The sequence below is a fragment of the Rhinatrema bivittatum genome, chromosome 5 (genome assembly GCF_901001135.1).
Source record: "Rhinatrema bivittatum chromosome 5, aRhiBiv1.1, whole genome shotgun sequence".
Classification (NCBI taxonomy): Eukaryota; Metazoa; Chordata; class Amphibia; order Gymnophiona; family Rhinatrematidae; genus Rhinatrema; species Rhinatrema bivittatum.
In genome coordinates, this window is record NC_042619.1 from 224,300,267 (window position 1) to 224,327,566 (window position 27,300).

General features: G+C 46.9%; 1 protein-coding gene across 2 annotated transcripts in view; it reads right to left on the bottom strand.

The window, feature by feature from the left end:
• The window catches only part of MAP3K15 (mitogen-activated protein kinase kinase kinase 15), a 257,005-nt gene that overhangs the window by 10,755 nt on the left and 218,950 nt on the right, over positions 1–27,300 (bottom strand). For both annotated transcript variants that reach the window (XM_029603361.1, XM_029603362.1), the window contains 7 exons: positions 19,941–20,115; positions 11,386–11,571; positions 11,009–11,114; positions 10,187–10,397; positions 7,339–7,451; positions 5,707–5,810; positions 5,160–5,236 (listed from right to left, as the gene is read on the bottom strand). In XM_029603361.1, coding sequence (XP_029459221.1) covers positions 5,160–5,236; positions 5,707–5,810; positions 7,339–7,451; positions 10,187–10,397; positions 11,009–11,114; positions 11,386–11,571; positions 19,941–20,115 — 972 coding nt within the window. The remainder of the gene's footprint in view (positions 1–5,159; positions 5,237–5,706; positions 5,811–7,338; positions 7,452–10,186; positions 10,398–11,008; positions 11,115–11,385; positions 11,572–19,940; positions 20,116–27,300) is intronic.

Consider the following 27,300-nt stretch of genomic DNA (forward strand, 5'->3'; position numbering starts at 1 on the left):
GTATGACCCTAGGGTGGTCAGATTATTCCGCAAGGAAAAATTGCGGCCTCTTATCCCTCGGGTCCTGAAGGAATTGGGGATTAAGGTGGCGCAGGAGGATTCTGACACAGAAGGGGTAAACCCGGTGTTGGAGGGACAGCGTGGACCTCCAAGGACATTTCCCTTGCCAAAGCAAGTGAAGAAGCTGATTGACCGGGAGTGGGATTCCCGGGATGCTGGATTGAAAGTGGCCAGGGCTATGGCCGGAGAGCACCTTAGAGCTGTGGAAGCTGCCGAAGATGAATGTGGCAGTGTCGGTGGCGATGAAGAAAATGACCATTCCAGTGGCAGGGTCAGCGGCCTTGAAGAATGTTCAGAACAAAAGTTGGAGATCCTGTTGAAGAGTGTTTGAGATCTTGGCTCTGAGCCTTAGGACTGCTGTCTACGCTAGTCTTATGCAGAGGGCTTGTTTGTGCTGGGTGCAGAAAGCGCAGGAGAAGGCTGGAGGAACCCCTGCGGAGCCTGGCCAGAATGCTTGGTTGGAAGCAGGAGTGACTTATGTGGCGGATGCCCTCTATGATATGCTTCACACTTTGGCTAGGAATATGGTGTCCACGGTGGCCACATGAAGGCTTCTGTGGCTACGTAATTGGTTGGCGGATGTTTGGTCAAAGGTGCAGCTTTCTAATCTCCCTTTCAAAGGACAGTTATTGTTTGGAGAGGACCTGGAAAAGCTGATGAAGCATTTGGCAGAGTCTAAAGGGAATAGGTTGCCTGAGGATAAGAAGGGAACTAAGAAGACCTTCCCGCCTTGCACATGTTTCCGTGAGTTAAGGAGATTTCGTTCCAACAGAAGTTCTTCTGGTTCTGCGCAGAAGCAGGGTTCAGGAAGATAGTAGTCTTTTCGAGGGACCTTTAGACCAGCCAGAGAGAGTTCCAGCCAGGGCTCCTGGAGGTGCGAGGCCCAGCCAATGAAGGCAGGCCGGTCCACTCCTCTATCATGGCTGTCTGAGGAAGATTATCCTGGTTTTACAAGGAGTGGACCAGAATCACTTCGGATCAATGGATGTTGGAAGTAAGAAGGGACGGTTACGCTTTAGAATTTTCTCGCCCCCTCAAAGATGCCTTCTTGGTGTCCCGTTCCACACTGCTGCCTGCTTGCTGGGCGAAGCGCGACACTCTGCTATGGCTGCAACGATTAGAAGCCATCCCTTCCAGTGACGCACGAGGAGCACGGTTGGGGAAGATATTCCATGTACTTCGTGGTTCCCAATAAGGAGGGCTTGTTTTGACCCATTCTCGATCTACAAAGAGTCAACGCAGCATTGTGGGTGCCACGCTTTAGGATGGAAACTTTACAGACAGTGATTGCGGCGGTGTGCAAGAGGAAGTTTCTGGTCTCTTTGGATTTGACAGAGGCATATTTCCACATTCCCATCAGAGCGGACCATTAGAGGTTTCTGTGCTTCACGGTACTGGGACAGCATTTTAAGTTTTGAGCTCTACTCTTCGGACTGGCTACGGCACCAAGGACATTCACAAAGGTGATGGTAGTAGTGGTAGCGGCCCTTAGGAGAGAGGGGATACTAGTGCATCTGTACCTTGATGATTGGCTTATTTGGGCAAAGTCAGAGGGGAGTGAATCTGCTCCATTCGGTGAGTGATGGAGCATCTAGGCTGGGTGATAAACCAGGCGAAGAGCCAGCTGATAGTGTCCCAATCCTTGGATTAGCTGGGAGAACGATTCGACACCCAGGTAGGCAGGGTGTTTCTTACCCCAGAAAGGGTGCTCAAGTTACAGTCTTAAGTGGTTTGGCTGCAAGGTCCTAGGGTCCATGACCTCCCCCCAGGGCCTCCTGCCAGAGAATGTGGTTCGTGCAGTTAGTATAGCTGTGTTTAAAAAAGGATTGGATAAGTTCTTGGAAGAGAAGTCCATTACCTGCTATTAAGTTCACTTAGAGAATAGCCACTGCCATTAGCAATGGTTACATGGAATAGACTTAGATTTTGGGTACTTGCCAGGTTCTTATGGCCTGGATTGGCCACTGTTGGAAACAGGATGCTGGGCTTGATGGACCCTTGGTCTGACCCAGTATGGCATTTTCTTATGTTCTTATGTTCTTTATGCTGGATTTGGTGCCATGGGCTTTTGTGTAAATATGTCTGCTACAGAAAGCACTCCTGTAAATATGGAATCTGGTGTTGGAAGAGTTTCAAATGCCATTGCTGCTCCAGGAGGAATCCAGGTCCGCTCTCTCGTGGTGGCTATTGCGGTCCAATTTGGAGAAGGGAGTGGATCTGGAGGTTCCGGACTGGGTGGAAGTAACCATGGCTGCCAGTCTCAGCGGTTGAAGAGTGGTGTGTCCGTGATCGGCAGCCGAAGGATAGTGGTCCCCAATGGAAGTGTCCAGGTCAATCAACCCTCTGGAAACAAGGGCGGTTTGGAGGGTGCTGTTATTTCTCAGACAATGCATCGACGGAGGCTTATATCAATCGGCTGGGTGGAATATAGAGTCATTTGGTGGCTCAGGAGATTCACAAACTCTTTGCCTGGGCGGAACTTCATTGAGCGGCTCTCGCAGAGTCTCATCTAGCAGGTGTGGACAATGTGCAGGCAGATTATATCCGCAGACAACAACTGGTCCCATGAGAAAGGGAGTTGTCAGCAGAGACCTTTGCACTTCTTCGGCAAGCCCCCGTTTTATCTCGTGGCTTTGAGGAAGAATACCAAGGTGACCAAGTTTTTTAGTCACTGAAAGGAATTCGGCTCCGCAGGGATCGACGCCTTAGTTTAGCCGTGGCCAAAGAGGCTACTGCTGTATGTCTTTCCTCCATGGCCACTCGTACGTCGGGTGTTACGTCACAACGAGCAGCATCAGGGACAAGAGATCTTGGTAGCGCAGGACTGGCCACACCATCCATGGTTTGTGGATCTGGTGCAGCTAGTAGTAGACAGACCCATTCGGTTAAGCCATCTGAGGGGTCTGCTACGTCAGGGACCCATCTTGTTGGAACAGGTGGATTGCTTTTGTCTAGCGCAGTGGTTCCCAACCCTGTCCCAGAGACCCCCCCAGCCAACCAGGTTTTCAGGATATCCACAGTGAATATGCATGAGAGAAAATTTGCATGTTATGGAGGTAGTGCATGCAAATTTTCTCTCCTGCATATTCACTGTGGATATCCTGAAAACCTGACTGGCTGTGGGGTCCCTAGGACAGGGTTGGGAACCACTGGTCTAGCGGCTTGGCTTTTGAGAGGTGACTTTTCCGCTTGAAGGGTATTCCGAGCCGGTGATGTCTACGCTTCAGGCTAGAAGATCCTCCACTTCTGTGGCATATATCAGAATTTGGAGAGTGTTTGAATCCTGGTGTGGTGTCCATGACATTGATCCTTTGCAGGAAAATGTGGCCCAGATCTTGACCTTTTTGCAGGAGGGATTGTCAAAAGGTTTGACCTATAATTCTCTCCGAGTTCAGGTTGCAGCCTTGGGTTGTTTCAGAGGGAGGTTGCAGGGAAGACCATTAGCTTTGCATCCAGATGTAGTGCGTTTTGTGAAAGGCGCGAAGCATCTGCGTCCTCCAGTCCTTAGACTTTGTCCATCTTGGAATCTTAATTTGGTTCTTTTGAGCCTTTGTGCAGGGCTTCTTTGAAGGATCTTACCCTGAAGGCGGTGTTACTGGTGGCAATTTGCTCAGCAAGACAGATTTCAGAGCTCCAAGTTTTATCGTGCAGAGAGCCTTTTTTGCGAATTTTCAATGATGGGGTCTCGTTGCGTACGGTTCCTTCATTTGAACCAAAGGTAATCTTGGCCTTTCATCTTAGCCAGACAGTGGAGTTGCCGGGATTTTCTAACCTAGTGATCGATTCTCTCCATGTAAGGGAACTTTATCTTTTGGATGTGTGTCAGATTCTCCTAAGATATCTCAAGGTGACTAATGGTTTTCGGAACTTGGATCATCTTTTTGTGTTATTCAGTGGATCAAAGAAGGGTTGCACAGCGACTAAGAGTATGATTTCACATTGGTTGAAGGAGGCAGGCAGAGCTCTGAAATCTCAATGTGTGGATGAGATGAAGGTACAGGGAAGAGGGATTCAGTTTTGTACTAATCGGAGAAAGTTCTTTTTCACTCAATGCACAATAAAGCTCTGGAATTTGTTGTCGGAGGATGTGGTTGGTGCAGTTGGTGTAGCTGGGTTCAAAGAGGGTTTGGATGGGTTCTTAGAGGAGAAGTCCATTGACTGCTATTGATCGGGTTTACTTGGGGAGTGACTACTGCTGTTGATTGCATCAGTGGCATGGGATCTTCTTGGTGTTTGGGTGATTTCCAGGTTCTTGTAGCCTGGTTTGGCCTCTGTTGGAGGCAGGATACTGGGCTTGATGGACCTTTGGTCTGATCCAGCATGGCAACTTCTTATGTTCTTATTTTAGCATTCTCTGAAATGCTCCCTGTTCCACGCGCAGGTCCCCAGAGGCAGGCAGAGCTCCAGAGTCTCAATGCATGGATGAGACAATGGTGCTTAGCATTCTATTCAGTGTGCTCTTTATTACCATTTATATTTTATGTTATGCTCTATTGTAATCCATTTTATTATTGCTAGAAGAATATCTTATTATAGCTAAGAAAATATTACTTTTTATCTATAATTACCCTCTCTGAGTATTATTGCTATTTATACAAGAATATAACAGTCAGGAAATGGGGGAAGGGTAGATGAATGCCAGATCAGTTCTTATAAGCTGGTCATTAGGGGTTGCAAGGGCATAGCATAGGTATACAGGATTGGGCAAAACCTGAGGGATCTTCAAACCTACGCACAAAACTGTGCACAAGTTACACCTGCTCCCAGCAAGATCGAAAAGTCTGTGGACAAGACCTATCTCAACCCCCCTTCCCCCAGAGTACCTACCATGAGTGTATGTAAAACTCCACATGTGATCAGGTTACATAAGTACATTTACATGCTTACACACCAGGGTTATTTCAAAGAGCCACTCGGTTTTATGTGCATAAGTGGCTTTGAAAATCTCCACTTGCCCCAATCCCCCTAGGGACTTAAGCATATCTCCAAGCAAAAATGGAGTTTCTCAGTGTGAGGATACTGGGGCGGGGCAGGGCAGGTCATAAATTCCCAGTCTGGCTGGGTGGCAGAATTGCTTGGATCCTGGCTTTGCCCCTTACCGTAGCTGAAGATACCTCAGATCTTCTTTTGTAACGTCATGGAGAACATCGAACAGCGTGTAATCTTCATCAACAAACTGAAAGGCAGACCAGAATTAGGATGAATTCATTTACTGCTTGTGAATAGAGAGAAAAACACAGCAGGAACATTACAGCCATGAGTACAGAAGTGGTGGACTGGGAAACAGAGAAGTCAGGGGGGGGGGGGGGGGTTCAAATCCCGCTTTTCCCACTGATGTTCCTTGGGCAAGGCACTTCATCCTCCATGGCCTCACGTACAAACTTATATTGTGAGCCCTCTGGGGATAGGGAAAATACCTACAGTATCTGAATGTAACTCGCCTTGAGCCTCCAAGGAAAAGGTGTGAGCTAAATCTAAAATAAATACAAATTATAAGCCTTCAGGGGCAGGGTCCCACCTACACCTCAAGCATGGGTTTGGAAAGGTGAGTAATTCAATCCAAATCTGATGCTGACCATGGTTGCCTGTTCTTCTTGCCACAGTAGGAACAGGATTCCCTTTGCTTTTGAGACTGATGGCCCTTACCCGCTCTACCGTCTCGGAGTCAGCTCCTTGCTGTCGCAGCCAACTAATGAGCTTCTGGTCTCCTCTCTGCCCCTGCGGTTCACGGTTGCGGGGCTGTGGAATATCTAGGACAAGAGTTAGATAGAAAAGTCCGTATTTGGTCCTATGTTAAGCTCGTGGTGTTTATATGTATTTAAAGTAGGCAGTGATACTGACATAAATGTTAGTAAAATGCTAGGTACCTTCTCATCGTCAAGCTGCGTATACCCGGGTTATATGCACCCACTTCACTCTTGTATCCCACCTTGGGTGAATTTCTTATTCAGAAAGACGGGTAATAAATCCAACAAAGAATAAACTAATAATACAATCTGTGTATGCATTTTGTGCATACTATTAAGGCCTATTCTTAGCAGAGCTGAATACCATATGTACCAACTCACATGTTCAAAATACAATACTTTTTTTTTAACTCAAGTGGACACTGCTTTTATTGGGAGCAGTTCTGAAAACAGCCCTGCACAGCTGCAACGGTTAACAGGTGCTTTTTACTTGTTGAAAGGTAAAGTACTAGCGTGCTTTCCCTTTATAATCCATCTAGGGAAAATGTATCCACAGCGATCTGCACCTGCTTTGTCTCCAGATACTTTTTCCCCTTCAAAATAACACGTGTAGCTTTGAAAATGCAAAGCTTACATGTGTTACTGCCTTCCCCCCCACCCCCCACCCCACAAATTAAGCCCATCCTCTTTTCCCTCCGATAAGTGTAGGCAAGTTGTTGATCCCCGCATGTATTTCATTTCTTTAAATATATTTATTGATTGCCTAACCCTAGAGCCCCTGGCAATGCACAATTAGACATAAATAAACCAGCACAGCTAGCTCAAGAAATAAAGTCCATGTAAAGGCCAAGCCGCACATTTTATTCTCAGGAATTAACACCTGCCCTATGTTTGAAACAACTGGGAAAAGTAAACAGAAAAGCAGAAAAAAACTGCATTCCTATACACCTCCAATTTAATATCATAGCGAGATTAAAATGGAGGAACCTAAAATTTAAAATAAAAAAATAATTTAATAATTTAAACTTAAAATTTAAGCTGCTGATCCGCAAGCTGCCCTTCCAGCGCCTGGTGCGGGAGATCGCGCAGGATTTCAAGACGTCAGCGAGTTTGAAAACCCTCTTAGCGGTAGAGCTGGCACTCAGTGGCTCCAACAACCAACGCTCTATTTTACCGGCGTCGGTTTTCGAACCCGCTGACAGCCACTGGTTAGGAAAATGGACACCGGTAAAATTGAGCGTCCGTTTTTCTAACCCGCGCACTGGTGAATAGAGAATCGTGTGCCCAGGAGAAGTGCCTGGGTGCACGTCAGGAGAGTAGGCGTTCAACATGGAGTGCCAGCTCTCCTGCACTTTTTACGGAATCGGCTTGTCAGTGATCTGTTCCTGCCTGGAAGTGGCTTGGCCTCTCATAGCGGCATGGGAATTCCAGAGGTCAATGCCCAGCACCTGGAAAAAAATTCCTGACGATTTTCAGAAAACAACTTTCTCGCCTGTGGATAGCACATCTCTCTAGCTAGCATTTTTGAAGCTCAGCTGGGCTGAAGTTGCTCTCTCACCCAATAGCAAAAGTGAAAAAAAGAATCGCACACCTATGGGCTTTGACTGTGCTTGGAGGAGGCGTAGATCCTGGTTCTTCTGCTCCAGAGTTTGCCGTAAGAGGTTCTGATACTCCTTCTCCATCTGCACCAGTTCTTCCAGTAGCCTGTCAGTAAAGATTTCATATGAATAATACAAAATCAGGGCAAATCGAGCTAGAACACTTTGGGACCAACAAGTGTTTGCCCGGCTCATTTCTGCGCTTACTCCCAAGTATTTTTACTGGAAGCCTCTGTGTACTCTAGACAGAAACTATCCTTGAAAAGCTATTTTTGTACTTTAGCTATTGATTAAAATGAGCATTCTCATGAGTTTGAAGTCAGATTTGGAGATCCAGACTAAGTAATATATTTAAGGATGCAAGCTCTAATGGAAAGGATTTCCTGGAAATTCTACCTTTGGATGCATCTGTAACAACTAACGAGTTTCTAATAGATCTATGAAAATTCTGAATAAACGAGTAAATTGTAACAGTCAGGGCTGACTCCGAAAGGCTGTGGGGCCCAGGGCAAATCAGCCGGAGCGAGGGCCCCCCCCTCCCCCCCCTCCCCCCCGAAGAGCAGCCATCTGGCCAAACCATCTGACACCAGCTCCTGCCCTGCCCCTATCCAATCTCCACTTCCTCCCAAAATCTGAGTTCCCGCTCTCCTTCCTAATGTTCCCACCCCCCAATCTTCAAGTCCCCACTCTCCCTTAAAATCTCCAAGTTCCACTTCTCTCCCGATGCCCAAGTCCCCATTCTTCTCCAGAGTCCCCAGTTCCACATGTTCTAATCCCCAAGGGAACCACTTCTCCCTGCCCACTAGGACTTGCACCTATGAACATAAGAACATGCCAAACTGGGTCAGACCAAAAGTCCATCAAGCCCAGCATCCTGTTTCCAACAGTGGCCAATTCAGGCTACAAGTACCTGGCAAGTACCCAAACACTAAATCTGTCCCATGTTACTGTTGCTAGTAATAGCAGTGGCTATTTTCTAAGTCAACTTAATTAATAGCAGGTAATGGACTTCTCCTCCAAGAACTTATCCAATCCTTTTTTAAACCCAGCTACACTAACTGCACTAACCACATCCCCTGGCAACAAATTCCAGAGCTTAATTGTGCACCGAGTGAAAAAGAACTTTCTCCGATTAGTTTTAAATGTGCCACGTGCTAACTTCATGGAGTCCCCCCTAGTCCTTCTATTATCTGAAAAACTAAATAACCGATTCACATTTACCCACTCTCATGATTTTAAAGACCTCTATCATATCCCCCCTCAGCCGTCTCTTCTCCAAGCTGAAAAGTCCTAACCTCTTTAGTCTTTCCTCATAGGGGAGCTGTTCCATTCCCTTTATCATTTTGGTCGCCCTTCTCTGTACCTTCTCCATCACAATTATATCTTTTTTGAGATGTGGCGACCAGAATTGTACACAGTATTCAAGGTGCGGTCTCACCATGGAGCGATACAGAGGCATTATGACATTTTCTGTTTTATTAACCAGTCCCTTCCTAATAATTCCTAAAATTCTGTTTGCTTGTTTGACTGCTGCAGCACACTGAACCGACGATTTCAATGTATTATCTACTATGATGCCTAGATCTTTTTCCTAGGTAGTAGCTCCTAATATGGAACCTAACATCATGTAACTACAGCAAGGGTTATTTTTCCCTAAATGCAACACCTTGCACTTATCCACATTAAATTTCATCTGCCATTTGGATGCCCAATCTTCCAGTTTCACAAGGTCCTCCTGTAATGTATCACAATCCGCTTGTGATTTAACTACTCTGAATAATTTTGTATCATCTGGAAATTTGATAACCTCACTCGTCGTATTCCTTTCCAGATCATTTATAAATATATTGAAAAGCACTGGTCCAAGTACAGATCCCTGAGGCACTCCACTGTTTACCCTTTTCTACTATGAAAATTGACCATTTAATCTTACTCTCTGTTTCCTGTCTTTTAACCAGTTTGTAATCCACGAAAGGACATCGCCTCCTATCCCATGACTTTTTAGTTTTCGTAGAAGCCTCTCATGAGGGACTTTGTCAAATGCCTTCTGAAAACCCAAATCTCCTCTGCTCTTCCTTCACAGCTAATGCTGCACCTTCTCTGGCTGCTGGTGCTACTCTTCCCCCCTCCCACATGGGACTCTGTATGTAGAGAGACCCCCATTCACTGGCCAGACTTGCTGCAGCAATAAGCTGACCATCAGTGCCAGAGCGTGGAGGGAGGAAGAAGCAAGAGCAGAAACCAGAGACAAGATTAAAGCAATGGCGCAGGGCCCCATGAAAGGCATCCCCCCCCCCCTCCCAAGGACAGCCTGAGTTGCAGGGGCATCCAACCCGTGGCACTTCTCAGACCCTCACTGGTCCTCTTTTACATTATAGAAATATCTAACTATTGCCGAGAAACCATAGCATGCAGTTATGATGCAAACATTAAAGGGAAACCCCACAGCATGCAGTATATAGAAAGTGCTCTGGCACGCAGTAAATACTGCACTGGATGATAACACGTGAATGCCTTGCCAACAAAATTTGCTTTCCAGATCAGAGGAAATGTTTGGTTACTCATGTGCCTCTGAACGGAAACAAGCAAGATGCCATTAGGTCAACCTGCTTTACGGTGGCGCTGTTTGACCACAGCTATCTGCATCCTGAAAGTGATGGTGCTACAGCTTGGTATCAGATGCAGAGCATGCCCTTTCCTTAACAAAAACAGGTCTTTTGCACTGTGGGGAAGCACAGCGGCTGCTCACCGATGGATCTAATGCAAATTTCCCTGTTGTGGAGGGAACGCTGGACCTCTCACTAACCAGGGTGTCAGAAAAGGAAAGAAAGCCAGAATCACCTGCTTGTCTCTTGCTTCAGTTTGCCTAGCTGGAGGCTAAGCTGCTGGTGCGGGGACTCGTGGGACACTACAGAACTCAATGTGCTTACTCCAGACGTCAGGATGGGCTCTTCGTTCCCGTTGGGCTCCACCGGCTGGTAATCTTCCTCGTCCTCAGCATCTTTGTCCACCCCTTCGCTCTCTGAAGCCGGCTCTAGGTGTGTGCGCAGCTCTGCGGGGGGAGTAAGGGTCAGATGTAGCCTGTTGGCGTGGGAAGGGGAGAGAGCATGCTGCGGTTTGACAGCCTTTCCTGCCTAACCCGTGCCACCAGGAGAGGCTCTAAAGGATGCAAGAGACCCATCTAAGGATAATACTTAACACGAAGACAGGACTCTTCCTGGGAAGCCCACACCGTGTCTGCAAGGAGCAACCAAGGATTAAAGTAAGCTACAGAGCAGGCCTCCTTGTTTACCAGTTAACACAAAGTAGAGCAGGTTGAAACTTCCAGATGACTTATTGTCTGGCTAGGTGAAAATTCTCAGGTCGTTGACTGCTGCTGTTGGGAGCACCCACTTTGGGCCGAAGCAGCGGGGCAGTGAAATCATCATGTGCCATCCCACTGTGGGAAGTGAAGAGCTTGCAGGCGATGCTGCCTGTTCCACAGTGTCTGTCCTTGGCCACCACTTCCGGGAGTCCTGGCCAAGGTCAGCTGGCTCACCACCGTGTTGACCCAGGGGTTTGCTGGCACCTGCCCGACCTGATTTCTAAGTGTGAGACCGCCTTTAGGTCAGCAGTTCAAGTAGATTACTGCAAAAGAGAACAAAGTGTGCTTTTTCTTCTTACCAGGGATAAGGATTGTGACCGCAGCCTGGACCGCACGGCGAATTATGTTATCCATAGCGAACATCCAGTGGGGCCTGATTAAATGGTTTCTCAGGACTTTGTTTACCTGTAAATACAGAAAGAAAGAATTGGAGGGTGATGGTCCCTGCAAGGCAGTGTCGTCTTCTTAAATCCCAGTGCAGCTCTCCCTTTCCTTCTGCACACTCTACTTCTCTGACCAGACTCTTTTCACATTGATGAAGGGTTCCTGGAGCCAAACACTGGAGGGAGAAGACATTTTTGTTTTTATGTATACAATACATATTCCTTAGTATAATAAGGTGTGCCTTCCAGGACCTGGGTTGAATGGAAATGCTGCTGGGGTCCCAATAACTTACTGCATCCTGAAACCCGAAGAGCACCAGCTGGATCTGGTTGATGGATGTGCTGTCGAAGTCCAGGTCCACCTTGAGCTTGGAGATGGTGGATGCCATGATGCGGTGCTCAGGCGAGCGGATGAAGTCACGCAGGATGATGATGATCTGCTTGATGTGCATGACAGAGAGCTGTAGCTCCTCCGAATTCTGAAACCAAGAAACGGGACAAGCAGACAGTCCCAAAAATGCTTAGTAAAAGTGAAAGAAAAATACCACCAGAACACAGAAATTATATTTCGGACTAGGAAGCAAACAGATGTTTTGTAGAAATCTAAAATCACTTTAAAGAAAAGCGAGAACCATTAATGTGCTCAAATAGAAGTGACTCAAATAGAAGGAGTTTTAGGCTCTGCTTAGGTGGGATTGGGTTGGGGGTCTGTGAATGTTTTTAATTAGCTTGTTTTAAATTGGTTGGTTATGCATTGCCTACTGTGGTTATGGTTTTAGAGTTAATGTTTTGTTTTTATATACGTTTTATGTTTGTGCTATTGCTTTTATGCATCTGTATGAAGCTTACTTATTTTTCTGGATGTCACCTCGACTGATAAATCTTGAATTAAATTGAAAGCAGAATAACAAAGAACAGGGAGGACAACGTTCTGAAATGTTTTATCTGGATAAACTGGCAGTTTGGAAATTACCCAGCCCTTGCCGGCCTACAAGTACAGGCAGAGCTTACAACATGGACACTTTTGAAAATTATTCCCTTATCGCACATGCTGAGTACCAAACCCATCATTTCGGTTCTTCCATGACTCCATTCTTATAACGAGTAATATTGGCTTTGCTTGTTGGAATTTCCTGGAAGGTTCCAAAGCAGGGGAATAACTTAATCTCGCTACCCAGGGTCCAGATGGTATAAGACCAGCTAGCTTCAAGGTTACCAGCTGCCATTGGCATTTCCTTCGAAAGAAAGCTATCCTGGTAAACAGAACCAGAAAAGTGCCAGAACCCACTTTACCACACTTAAATCCAGGGCCAGTGGAAGCACTAGGCGAGCTAGGCCTGGGCCTAATGGGCGCCGACCATTAGGGGGCGCCGACACTGCTCATGAGCCAATGAGACAGAGTGAGGCAGCCGCTTTAGGCAGCAGAATTTTGAAGGGGCAAAAAGTGCCCCTTCAAAATTCTGCCCAGCCCCCACCTCACCCTGCCTTCCCCTCTGTTGCACCACCCTCCCAACCCCCTCAAAGACTCACAAAAAGCCCTGGTAATCCAGTGGGGTCCTGGGAGTGATCTGCCGCTCCAGGGCCATCAACTGCCACTAACCAAAATGGTGCCAATGGCCTTTAGCCCCTACCATGTGACAGGGGCTACCGTGCCATTGGCTGGCCCGTGTCACATGGGAGGGGCAATGGATGACTGGTGCCATTTTTGTTAGTGGCAGCCGACGGCCTGGGAATGGCAGATCACTCCCGGGCCCCTTGCTGGACCACCAGGGCTTTTTGTGAGTCTCGGGGGGGAAATCGGGAGGGTGGAGGGGTTGTTTTATTTAAATTTGGGTGGGTGGCACAAGGGGTGGGGGAGCAGCGGCATTTGGTCCCCAGGGCTATGACCGGGGGAGGAGGGGGGAGCGGCACAAGGCAGAAGGTGCCTAGGGCACCTAATCACCTTGCACTGGCCCTGCTTAAATCTAGCTCAGTCCCGGAATTCTCTCTTTGTGTACTTGGTTAACGTCAGTCATATATTTAAGAAATAAAAGCTGAAGAGGATGATCCCCAGGAGCTTTCAAGACCAGCGATGTCCCTTTCTCTTGAAAACCCATGTACAATGTCATTGTTGGATAGTTCTGATATCGGCTAGGGATGTGAATTGTTTATCTGACGATTGAAAATATCGGATAATTTCGTGGGTTCTCTTATCGTTATTGGGGGGGGGGGGGGCGGGAAGAAAGGGTACATAAAAGTAACACAAAAAACACAGCCTGACCCTTTAAAATTAGTTCTTTAGTATCTCCCCACCCTCCGGACCCACCAAAATGTTTAAGTACCTGGTGGTCCAGTGGGGGTCCCAAGAGTGTTCTCCCACTCTCGGGCCGTCGGCTGCCAGTAAACAAAATGGCACCGATGGCCCTTTGCCCTTAGCATGCGACAGGGTATCCCTGCCATTGGCCGGCCCCTGTCACATGGTAGGAGCACTGGATGGCCCGCACCATTTTTAAATTGGAGAAATTACCTGATAATTTTGTTTTCCTTAGTGTAGACAAACTGACTCAGGACCAGTGGGTTTATGCTCCCCTGCCAGCAGATAGAGACAGAGCAAACTGACATCACATATACATAACCCTGCAGTGACCCCAGCCTACCAGTATTCTCTTCAAAAGCAACTATGGCAGACTACAAAAAACATGATTAAAAACAGGTAACCAGAACTATACTCAACCAACCATAAACACTGAACTCACATATGATTCTAGGTATCCCAAGCTAGGGAATGGATGAACACTTACCAGTAATCCCTTGGTACTGACACACTCATGTGGCAGCCAAGGGTGGGAAGCTGAGTCCATCTGTCTACACTAAGGAAAACAAAATTATCAGGTAAGTAATTTTTCCATTTCCTAGCGTATATAGAGATGGACTCAGGACCAGTGGGATATACCAAAGCTACTCCCCAACAGGGTGGGAGGCTGCCCTTGGTCCAGTCAACATTGCACGTGCAAAGACTGCATCCTCCCAGGCTTGCAAATCCAGATGATAAAACCTGGAAAAAGTGTGAAAAGAGGACCATGTTGCCGCTTGGCAGATCTTAACAGGAAACAACAGACTAACCTTCGCCCATGACACTGCCTGAGCCCTAGTGGATGAACTCTAGCCTGAGTAGGCAACGGCTTTCCAGCATCCACATACACAGCCATGACAATCTCCTTAATCTAACAAGCTATGGTAGCCTGCGAAGCTGAAGTACCCTGATTACTCCTGCCATGGAGAACAAACAGGCGATCTGACTTTCAAAAAGACTCAGAGACCTCCAGATACTGCACGACAAGATGCTTAACTTCCAAGGAGTGCAAAAGGCGAAACTCTTCTGCATCCCTGACCTTATCCAGGGATGGCAAGGAGATGGACTAATTCAAATGAAAGTCTGAGACTACCTTGGGCAAGAAGGATGGAACAGTATGCAGCTGTAACGCCCCTGGAGTCACCTGAAGGAACAGCTCCCGGCAAGACAAGGCTGCAGCTCAGAAATCTGACGCGCAGAACGTATAGCCACCAGGAACAGTCTTCAAGATCAACAACCGTAAGAAAAGGATATGCAGTGGTCAGAATGAAGGCCTGCCAAATTAAGACTCCACAATCGAACCAGTAACCTCAAGGGAGGCCTAAGGTACTTCTCTTCCTTCAAAAAACAGACCACATCAGGATGAGACGACAAGGAAACAGCATTCACCAGGCCTCTGAGACAGGCAAGAGCCGCAACCTATACCGTCAAGGAATTAAGGGCCAAGCCTTTATTCAATTCATCCTGTAAAAAATCCAGAATAAGAGGGATCTTAACTGAAAGAGGAAGAACACCCTGCTCCTCACACAGACCTCAAAAACTCTCCAAACCTGCACAAAAACCAAAAAAGTGGAGAACTTGTGAGCACGGAGTAAAGTAGCAATCACTGCAGAGGAATAGCCACTCTTTAACAGGCAAGCCCTCTCAAGGGCTAAACTGTAAGATAGAATCGATTCCGATCCTCGTGAAAAACTGGTCTCTGCTGAAGCAGATCCATGTACGGCAAAAGACAAAGGGGGTCTCCACCAGGAGTAGTCGCAAATCCGCATACCACAGACACCTGGGCCAGTCTGGTGCCACCAGTAGTACTAGCCCCCTGTGGCCTTCGATTTTGAGAATTATCCTGCCCAGCAAGGGCCACGGAGGAAAGGCATAAAGCAATCTGTCTTCCGGTCAGACCTGTATGAGATCATCTATTCCCAGAGATCACTGATGTCTCCTGTGACTGTAGAAGCAAGGAACCTTCGCATTTTGAGAAGTCACTAGCAGGTCTAGGAACAGAAGGCCCCAGGGATCCACAATCAGCTGAAACGCCTCAGCTGACAACCCCCCATTCTCCTGAGTCCAGACTCTTCCTGCTGAGAAAGTCCGCTCTTACGTTGTCTTTTCCTGCAATGTGAGAGGCTGAGATCATCTGCAGATTACCTTGCTCCCATTCCATTAGCTAGCCTATTTCCTGCAACACTTGCTGGCTCTTGGTTCCTCCCTGGCAATTGATATAGACCACCATCATCGCGTTGTCCAACATCACGTGAACCACATGATTCCACAGCCTGTGGCTGAACTGCAAGCATACCAGCTGTACCTCCCAGGCCTCCAGATGCCTGATGTTCCAGTGAGACTCTTCGCTATTCCAGCACCCCTGGGCCGTTAACTCCAGACACTGAGCCCTCCCAGACTCACATCTGTCATGAGTACCAACCAGATCCTCAAAAAGGACAAGGGAACTCCCTTTCTCAGATGATCTTCCTGCAACCACCACTGGAGGCGGGAGAAAATTTCCATTGGCAAGTGGAGCCGAACCGCATAATCCTGAGACTGTGGGTTCCAACAAGATAGCAAAGAGCGCTGAAGAGAATGCATATGTGCCCTTGCCCACAGCACCACTTCTAGAGTAGCTGCCATCAAACCGAGTGCTTGTAGGTAGGACCACACCGTCGGATGTATGGTGTTCATCAACTGATGCACTTGAGACATCAATCTCTGGATCTGAACTTTCAATAGAAAAACTCTGTCCTGACCCATGTTGAACCGGACCCCCAGATACTCCAACGACTGGAATGGTTGAAGATTGCTCTAGGTCAGGTTCACCACCTAACTGATATTACATGGGTGTGCCTCCAAGTGGCTCTCTTCCTCAGACTTGGCTTGAATCAGCCAGTCATCCAAGTACAGGTGCACCAGGATTCCTTCTTTTCGCAAGGCTGCCGCTACCACCACCATAATCTTGGAAAATGTTCTGGGAGCGGTGGCGAGACCAAAAGGCAGCACCTGAAACTGATCATGGCGCCCCAGCACCACAAAGCGTAGAAAGAGTTGTTGTTCCAAATGGATGGGAATATGAAGGTAAACCTCTGACAGATCTAATGAAGTCAGAAATTCCCCTGACTGCACTGCCATTATTACAGAGTTTAAGGTTTCCATTAAAAATGAGTCACCTTCAAGTGATGATTGACCCTCTTGAGATCCAAGATGGGACGAAAGGAGCCCTCCTTCTTGGGCACAACAAAATAAATGGACTATCGCCCCATACTTTCTTGAGATGTGGGAACCGGAACCACAGGCCTCAGCCTGAGAAGCCTTTGAAGCGTGAACTCCACTGTCTGCTTCTTCTGCGAGGTGAGGCAAGGGGACACCATTAACATGTCCCGAGGAATACTGTGAAAGTCCAGTGCATTCCCTTCGTGGATCACCTCCAGGACCCACTGGTCCAACGTGATCTCAACCCACCTCCGATAAAAGAGAGAGAGACGTCCCCCTATTTCCTGTTCTGGAAGGTGAGTCGGCAAACCTTCATTGGGAAGCTTGGGAAGGTCCACCACCTGAACCCGCTCCTCTCTTGGGCTGCCGGGAACAAAAGGACTGAGACCTACTGAAAGGCCAAGTCCACTGAAAGGATGTCCCTCTGTAGGGACAAAAACGCCTGGAACCCCGAAAACGACCCCTCATCCCAAAGGAGCTCTGTAACTGTTTCTTATCCTCCGGCAACCAAGGCACCGGAGACTTGCCCCATTTACTGGCAAGTTTCTTCAACTTGTTCCCAAATAAGAACGAGCCTTTAAAGGGCATCTTGGTAAGATTAGCTTTGGAAGCTGTGTCAGCTGACCAATTTCTCAACCAGAGTTGACATCTGGCTGCTATCATCAAAGCCACTCCTCTGGCTGAGATCCGGACCAAATCACAGCCTGCATCTGCTAAAATAGTGGCAGTAGGCTCCAAAACCGCTCTGGAATTCCCTGCAGACTCATCAACCTCCTGAGAGAGAAGCAGACAAGATCTCGTCACTAGGATGCAACAGGAGGCAATCTATAAATTCATCGCCACTGCCTCAAATGCTTGCTTAAGAATAGCCTCAATCCTTCTATCGCGTACATCCTTCAAGGCTGCTCCTTCCTCTACGGGGATAGTCGTCCACTTAGACCCGGCACATACCAGAGCATCCACTTTGGGAAAATGCAAGTGCTCTCTCACAGCCCGATTCAGGGGGTACAGGCCTTCCAATGTCTGACCCTCTTTAAAATCTGCCTCTGGGGCATCCCATTCCAGATCAATCAATTCCTGGATGGCATCCATCACCGGAAAAAAACAAGAGGCTTTACATAAGGAAAACAAAATGGGATTCTTCTTCGGCTCTGACAAAGCATCTGAACCAGGAACACTCAGCTGTTTCAAGGTCTGGGAAATCAGGGCCAGCAGTTCATCGCTATGAAAGAACCGCAACATGGTTTGATACAGTTCCAGCTCTGGAAGAATTTACTCATCTTCCAAGGAATCCAGATCAACCTCATCATCAGTGCCATCTGGATTCCTGTCGAGAACACCCGCAGGGAGCCAGGGCAAGCCCCAGTGCTTAAGCATAGGACTAGAAGATAGAGGAGCCACCGTCTAAGGGTCCGACCAGACAGAAATGGGGGAAGCGGAGGACTGCGCCTAAGGAAAGGCTTGTAAGCCTTGATAAAATTCCACCCAAAAAAAAGCCGCAAAAATCCAGACCAAGCCCAGAAGGAACTGGAGCTGGTCCCACAGAACTGTCCTCACAGGTGGAGGAGCCAGTCAAGGGAGAACCAAGATCTGGCATCCCTCCAGTCAAGGCCATGACCAATCCATCATCAGAATGGGAAGAGCCAGGCTTAGCAAAGTCCGAGAAAGACAACTCTCCCTGAGCGTCTGAGCAGCACTGACACAGGTTAGAAGTCAGGTCAGGCTGAGAAGCCCTAATATGATGGGCAACACAAATAGGAAGATGCTTAGGCTTCTTGCTTATCAGTGCCATCGCTGCGGTAAATGTGCGTTGGAACGGCTCACGCTCAAAAATGAAACCCATCCAAAAAATAAGTGTCTAGAAGAAAGCGCGGCAAGGCACAAACACAACCCGTGCGCCAAGTTAAGTGCATAAACGTTTGTGAGCGTAAAAAGCGTGCCCAAAAATCGAATGCACAATGCATGCGCAGAGACGACATGCTGCGCATACCAACAGCCTACAGAGGGCAACAGAACATGCACAAGAGTGTGCGAAAATAGCCACCACGTCCTACCATACGGCGTGCAACAAAAAATCCTAAGTGTGGGGCCTAGCCCACCGGGGGCCGCTGAACCTGCCAGGCTGCCCAGTTCCTCATCTCCAACGGGAGTGGAAACGAACGTCGGCACAGCATGGCAAGCCGAGAATGGAGACTGGAGGAAGTCCTGAAACCCCTCTAATTGTCTCTGATTCAGGTAAACTTTATCCTTTTTTTTTTTTTTTAGAACCTTACCTGAGCTCTTTAAATGGAAGGACTCTACTTTTCCCACCTTAGCTAAAATTCAAGCCAGATCAGATAAGATTTATAATCTTTGTAAAATTACAGCTCATAAACAGAGAAAGATGGGGACATTTTGGCACACTTGGCAATTATATTTGGAATGGAGAGACAGACGAGCGGTATTATGAGTGACTTCCATTGTTCATTCTGTTCTGAGGCACTTTATGCCGGCATAGGGATTGATGCTTGTGTATGACAGATCCTCAGGGGTTAGGGAGGGGGGAGGGATAGGGAGGCAAAATAATGAATCGAGACTGTATCATTATAGTTGTTTATTGTTTCTCTACAATTGTGTATTTCTGATTTAAGATTGTTCTTAACTATTTTGTACACTATTTTCGCTAAAGTCTCTAATAAAAATTTAAATTACAAAAAAAAACCTTACCTGAGCTCAGCGCTTATCGGCTGTGTACGGTCTCCAGCTGCGGGGGGGAGAGGGCATCTGCCATCACCACCACACTCGGCCTCCCGCACCCGCTGCCTTTCAGCTGAACTAGCAGCTAAGTCCACACCGGGAAACCCAGCTACTGGACCAAGGCACACCTCTGAGGGACCACGGAAATTACCTCAGGAATTCTCAACTGGGGGAGGGACCTTTAGGTATCACCGCAGGAGAGCGGGGCTTTCTTTTCCTAAATTTAGAATTTCAAAAGCTCAAAGCAACCCCCATAGGGAGATGCACGTCCACCATCTGCTGGAGATGGAGAATACTGGCAGGCTGGGGTCACTGCAGGGTTATGTATAGTGTGATGTCAGCTTGCTCCATCTCCCTCTGCTGGCAGGGGAGCATAAACCCACTGGTCCTGAGTCTATCTGTCTACACGCTAGGACATTTTTTTTTTCCCCTTTTGTCCCTAGGGTGGCAGAACTCCTACACTGCATGTCTCAGGTCTTGTTCTTTGCAAATACCTGAAACAAGGAAACTCTTATCGGCATAACAATTCTTTGTGGGGTCGGCGACAGACAGGCCCAAATGATCTGTAAAAGCTGTTACCTGTGCAATGCATTCCTGTAAGTTGGACGTGACTTTGTCCTGTTCCTCGTTAAGGATTTTATAGAGGATGGCCCGGCGTTCGCTGTCCTTCCTCAGGAGAAAAAGCCCAGAATCTCTTTCCTCGGGGGATGCAGCAGGACTCCTGTCCTCTGAAATGGAGCTGTCATCGGGGACACTGCAGCCATGAGGGGAAGAGCCAAAAACCATACCTTATAAAGCTGATCAAGCAGTGTCAAGGGTATGTGGACAAATGCATACATTTCCAAATAGTAAACCCAAATGTAAGTGCAATTATCAGGGAGGCCTGGTTGCATTAGTGGATCAGCTTCTACCTCCAAGTCACTGGTTCATAGCTGGCTCAGGTTGGTTGTGGCCACTCAATGGCCCATAGGATATGAGTTGAGTTCAATTTGCATCTCAATGGACAGGTGTCCACCTCACTAAACCCATCAACGCAACTGTTACCAAGGCTGGCAGTTTCTGCAGAGAGGCCAAGGAAAGACAGTGCTACTTCTGTTCTATTTCAGCTGTGGGGTAATGGAGACAGGTAGCCCCACCCACCCGACGTGAACAACGCTGATGTCATCCGCTACATCAGTGCGGGTCGCTAAAGGCAGCGGCCTGCAGATGGGCCCACCAGCGACAGGCCACCGGCAAAGGGCCGGGTCCCTTTGCCAGTCAATTCACCAAGCGCTTCGTCGAGGGCTTGTTTGCTGTTATTCTCTTTTTTGGTTTTCTATATGTCTTATTATGGGGTTTCAATTGCCCCTATTTGGGGGAGAGGGGCGATATGACCCTTATTGTTGTTATAAGAAACCATTAATGATTGTGGGGCCTCGGGTTTTGATGAATACGATTTCTCAATCCCTGCCTTATGTATGACTTGAGGAGGCATCCTCGCTCTCTGTCTCAGTGGATTACCTAAATATCTGCTCTATTAAGGGTAAGAGTGAATTAGTATTGGATTTATTATCTAATGGGGGGGGGGGTTTGATTTATTTTTTTTTAACTGAAACTTGGAATGGGGAGTTTGATGGGGCCCTTTTGCAGTTATGTTGTCCAAGTGGCTATTCATTCTGTCATAAGGCTAGAAAAAAAACAGAAGACGGGGGGCACTGTACTATTTTACAGGATATCTCTGTCCTTACAGTTTACCTCTTTTGAATTGGGAGGTGGAACCGAAAGCCTAGTTATTAGGTTTAAGGATTGGTTAGTTGGATTAGTATATAGCCCTCCAGACTTGCTCTCTATTTGTAGATTTTTTTAGTTTATTGACATTGAAAACCAATAAGGTTTTGATTTTGGAGGATTATAATATTCACAAAGATTTGAGGATTACCAGTCAATTATTTGTTCCTTTTCTTCATCCCAAATTATCCACATATCTATACATTGGAGGGGGGGGGCATATTTTAAATCAGATTACTATTTCTAACAGATTACAATTTCTAAGTTCAAAATTCATTTTATCTTATTATTTATATTTGGCATGGTTAATATGTCACTATATCCAAGTTAAATATTTAAATTATATAGTTTATATTACATAATTTTATTAATTACCAGTAAAACTATTCTATATTATTTATTATCATTATGTTAAATTGTCATCCAGTTATAATGTTCTATATGTACCACTGTTCTATGTAAAGCCCCCTTATCTAAGTTGGGCAGTTTATCGTTATATGTAAACCGGAGTGATTTATAGTCTCTATAAGAACCTCGGTATATAAAAATTAAAAATAAATAAATAAATAAAATAAAATAAACTATCACAGAAAATCTTTTCCACCACCGTCTGGTTAGAAATCTATCAATTCTGCCAGTCCCTTGGTCCGATCATTTTTTGACTACTTTTAATTTGTATGTTACTAAAGATCAATTATCCTGTTTTAATAATGAATCGAAGATGAGGGCTAGAAGAGTTCCATGGGAACTGGCGGATTTTAAATCTAGATGGGTGGATGACAGGGATAGTATATGTCTTAGAAACAGTTATGAAAGTAACAGCCCTGGTGAAACAAGTTCAGGTGGTTCCAAAATACGGGAGGGTACCCCGGTTTAAAGATGAGCTGAAACAGAAAAACAGAGAACTTCGGAAAGCTGCAAGGAAGTGGCCATAAAAATATCTTCAGCAGTACTAAGGTTATTTATCAGCAACTGTGAGCTGAGTATAGGGCTCTTTTTATAGCAATTCAGAGAAGGTACTTTCCATCCCAGGTTCAGTTATTATTGTTGAATGAACCTTTTGAATTGTTTGAAATGGTTGAGAGGTGGGCTGGGAGGAAGAGGTCTATGTCATCAGTAATTGCTGGCTATTTGCAAGGCAAATTAGGGATCTCTCAGATAGGGCTACCCCCCCCCCCCCACAGTTAAATCTATGGGTAAATGATGATTTACAAATTGCTGGCAGTTGGGATGTGTTTGTATGGTATCGGTTAAGGAAGTGGAAAGTTTGTTAGGGCTTCTAAGCGTCCTCTTGATCCCTGCCCTATCTGGGTTTTCACTTCATTGAAGGAAGGATTTTCGGAAATTCTCACTAAATTGATTAACTTTTCATTATCTGAGAGTAAGGTTTCTGATGTGTTAAAAGCTTCAGTAGTACACCCTATTAAAAAGAAAGGGCCTCTTTGTAGTAATGATCAAAAAAAGTATAGACCGATTTCAAATTTAATTTCCATTAGTAAATTACACGACAAGTTGTGAAAGCCAACTCAGAGATTTTTTGGAAGATGATAATATCCTACATCCAAATCACAGTGGATTTTGTAAAAACCATAGTACTGAAACTGTATTAGTATCGGTAAATAACTATCTGCTGAGGATAATGGATAGTGGGCAGTCAATAATTGCCATTTATTTGTATTTATCATCTGCCTTTGATTTCGTTAGTCATAACATTCTTTGTTCACGTTTTCAGTCGCTTGTATTTTTCAGGGAAGGTCTTGCAGTGGTTTTTTTTTTCTTAGCAAATAGGGGTCAGCAAGTTAGAGTGGGATCCCAATGTTCAGACTTGTATAAGTTGGGAAGGGGTGTGTCATAGGACTCTACTTTATCTCCAACCCTTTTTAATATTTATGTTTGTCCACTGTGTATTCCTTTAGATACTTTTAATATCTTTTTAAAGGTTTTTGCGGACAACATTCAGATTATTTTCAAGTTGATACTATTAAATTACATTTAACCTGATATCTACCTGTTTAGTAAATGTTGCCAAATGGCTGCAGGATAATGCTCTTGTTTTAAACCTAGAAAAAAATGAGGTCGTTTGGTTTTCACATAAACCATGGCCGGAAGGTTTACCTAAGATATTGATTGGGGATGTGAACATTGATTTTGTTGATCTTGTTAGGAATCTGAGGTTTTACCTAGATACATCTTTAAATTTTAGAAAACAAATAAGTGCTGTTTTAATGTCAGGTTACTTTAAGATAAAACACCTTAGACATATTAAGCTCCTGACTGAGCAGTCAGACTTTCATACAAGCTTTTATTATGACAATGTTAGACTATGGTAACTCTTTGTACTTAGGGATCCCTGAAAACAGGATACGAGCTTTACAGCTTTTGTATAATTCTGCAGCCAGATTGGTTTGAAACACCTTGGTTACCTGTTGATCAGAGGTTAAAGTTTAAAACTTTGACACATGTATAAGGCGGTTCATGGTTTAGCTCCAAATTATTTAATTGACTGTTTAATGAGTATGTCCCGGGTTGAGTGTTGTGCTCAGCTGTTAAGAAGGGATATACATTACCAGGATACCAGACTTCAGGCACTATCAATTAGGGGTGTCACCCTTTGGAATAGCCTACCTGATTCCCTTTGTGAGTTATCAGATTTTAAAACGTTTCATAAGCTCCTAAAAACAGCATGGTTTAGTGAGGCATTTTCTTCTATGTGATTTTATATATTGTGTATATGTTATTTTTGTTTAATTTTTTTTATGTTCTTTTTGTAGTCCTGCTTAGGTTAACAGTGTTGTTATAGGCGGAACAGAAACATTTTAAATAAATAAATAAATAGATGGAGACTGATACACTGTCTCATCCTTAGAGGCGGTTCCTTCAGAGCAGGGCTGAGACACAATGACAGAACAGAATATGGGAGGGAAACTTGTACTGTTGCTGCTCATGCTGTTCTGGGCTGACATACTGCTTAACCTGCTGTTGGTCGCGCATTTTCGACATGCATTCACTACCCCTTATACAATAAGGGGTTTAACACATCAAAAACGCACGTCCAAACCCCCGGCCCCCCAAACTAACAGCGCTCATCACATGCAAAATCATGTTGATGAGGCTATTAGTCATTTGCCCAGGATGCCGGAAAAAAAAATGTGTGGCCGATCGGCACATTTTATGCTCGGAAATTAGCATAATTTCTAAGCAGCCAAAAAATACTGCTTTTCTGTCCATCCTCCGTCTTAATATTGTAGCAATATTAAGTCAGAGGAACCAAAAGAAAAAAAAAAGATTAAAAAAAAAGTTTGCCGGTGGGTCAGGTTAGGAAAACGGATGCTCAATTTTAGGGGTGTCCGTTTCCCTAACCTGTGGCTGGGCACTAGTTAGGGAAGCCATCGCTGCTAAAATTGAGCGTCCATTTTCCAAACCTGCTGACCAGCCACCTCTCCTGGGCCAAGGAGTTGCTAGGGTCACATAATCGTCCCTAGCACCTTCTTTTAGCGTGACCCCTCATTTGCATTGTGTATCGCGCGCCCAAGAGAGGGGGTTGTGCGCGTGTTCTGAGAGCAGGCGCTAAAACGGACGTGCTTTTTTTTTTTTTAGCACGTCTGTACTGTATCGGCCTGACAGAGAGAGAGTGAGGGTGTGTGACTGTATGTCTGTGTGAGGAAAGTTTGCACTGTTGCTCTCTGTACTGTATCAGTTCTGTGGTGGCTGGTGGAACAGAGTGAGTGTGTGTGTGTGTGTGTATGTGTGTGTGTGAGTATTCTGCATTGTTGCTGCCCAAGCTGTACCTCTTTTGTGGTAGGGTAGTGTGGAGCTGGGGGTGGGGGGGGGGGGGGAGTTTGCACTGCTACTGCCTGTGTTGTCTTTTCTGTGATAGGGCTTATGAGTGTGTGTATGGGAGGCTTGCGCTGCTGCTGCTGCTTGTACTGTATCTGTTCTGTAGATAAATGGAGGGCTTAGGTTTCTAATGCTATCAATCCAGTACCTTTACTAATTGTAGAAGACCTGCGCACTTTACCTCGAAGGCAGCCGAGAGCCGCTACCTGGACTTGGAGGTAATTAAAGGATAACCCCTCTGCTAAACTGTTTTGCAGAAAGGCAAGAATCTGAGCAACAGAGGCTAACGTAGAATCTACTCCTCACTCTGGGGTAGATTTTCAAATAGCGCGATTTGGCGTACTTTTGTTGGCGCATCAGGCGCAAGCAAAAGTAAGCTGGATTTTAGTAGATACACGCGTAGCCGCGCGTATCCGCTAAAATCCGGGATCGGCGCGCGCAAGGCTATGGATTCTGTATAGCCGGCGCGCGCCGAGCCGCGCAGCCTACCTCCGTTCCCTCCGAGGCCGCTCCGATTTCGGAGCGGCCTCGGAGGGAACTTTCTTTTGCCCTCCCCTCACCTTCCCCTCCCTTCCCCTACCTAACCCACCCGCCCGGCCCTGTCTAAACCCCCCCCCCTTACCTTTGTCAGGGGATTTACGCCTCCCGGAGGGAGACGTAAATCCCCGCGCGCCAGCGGGCCGCTAGCGCGCCGGGACGCGACCTGGGGGCGGGTCCGGAGGGCGCGGCCACGCCCCCGGTCCGCCCTGGGCCGTAACCACGCCCCCGGGCCCGCCCCCGAAACGCTCCCGACACGCCCCGAAAACGCCGCACGGATTGGGCCCGCCCCCGACACGCCCCCCTCTGAAAACCCCGGGACTTACGCGAGTCCCGGGGCTCTGCGCGCGCCAGTAGGCCTATGTAAAATAGGCGCACCGGCGCGCAGGGCCCTGCTCGCCTAAATCCGCCTGGATTTAGGCGGATTTAGGCGAGCAGGGCTCTTAAAATCCGCCTCTCTGTGCACCAGGACTCAAAGACTCTCCAGACTCTCACATATGCTAAGGAGGGAGAAGTCTTTCTAGACGGTAAGAGAGTAGTGATGAAAAGGAAAAGATCTTGTTGGGCCCCGAAGACCAGTCACCACTGGGTCCACATCTTCCATAGCCGACTCCTCCTGTGGAACCTTTAAACCCAGTTCTTCCAGAGCTGCAGGAATCAAGGGGAACAGCTCCTCCCTGTGGAAATGCACCACTTTGGGATTATCCCCCTCCACCACAGATCCTTTGGACAGCGCCTGATCTGGACCCTGGTCCGCTAGCATCGCGCTGGAGCTGTCCGCAGCTGTAATGGTGCCGAGGCCCCTGGGACCTGCCGGATCCTCTTAGACCCAGGAGTTCAAGAAGTCCTGGCCTTCTTTGCCGGCCTACAATGCGCCGCGGATCCCCGCGCAGGTTTGGCTTTCCTGGCTTTATAAAAGCCTTATGCAACAGTACAAAATCGGAGAAGTCAGAAGAAGGATCCAAATCCCCCCAAGAGTCTTCATCCGTGGCAGCATGACTTTCCTCAGCATCCCGACCTCCCCGGAGGCCCTAGCTGCAGGGAACAATGGAGGAGGGAAATCCCCCTCCCCGGGCCGTGAGGCAGCCAAGAAAGTGGACCAAATGGCCGCCATTCCCACGCTGAGCAGGAACGGGTCATCCACTGGCTGCCCCACTGAAGAGAGCACACATCTCCACAAAGTTTACAGTACGACCCGCGCGGCACAGCAGAGTGGCTGCAAGCCACGGAAGCAAAAGCAAGCACCCGGGAGGAAAGGAGATAACGCTGAGCCACCCGATTGCCAGCCGGGGGGGAGGGGGGACCAGCTGTACCATGACCTCCCCTACTGCTCTTCAGACAACTTACATTTAACTCCCCCCTTTTTTTTTTTTTTTTAAACTTTAATCAAATAAAGCATTAAAGAAAAGGGCACTTCCCTCAAGGAAGACTGGCAGCAAGCTCTGATCCTCCTCCAGGGTGTGGAATCTGGAGCCAGCAGCTATCCACCCTGACCCGTGCCAAGGTACCGAGCAATCAGGGTCCCCAACCGCCTCACAAACCATGGGGGATGGCCCTGCCAGGACCTAACAACCCCTGGGAGGCACGCTTAATTTCCTTCTTTCCTCTTTTCTTTTTTTTTAAATCTGTCTGCAGGCTTTGCATCTCCACCATCTGCTGGAGACAGAGAAATACCAAGGGACTGCAGGTGGCACACTAGGTTATATGGCAGTGGCAGTGAAATTCTCTCTTTCTCCTTCTGTTGGAGAGGAGTCTGGACTAATCTGGGTTCATTCAGGGAACTCTTTGTATAAAACTA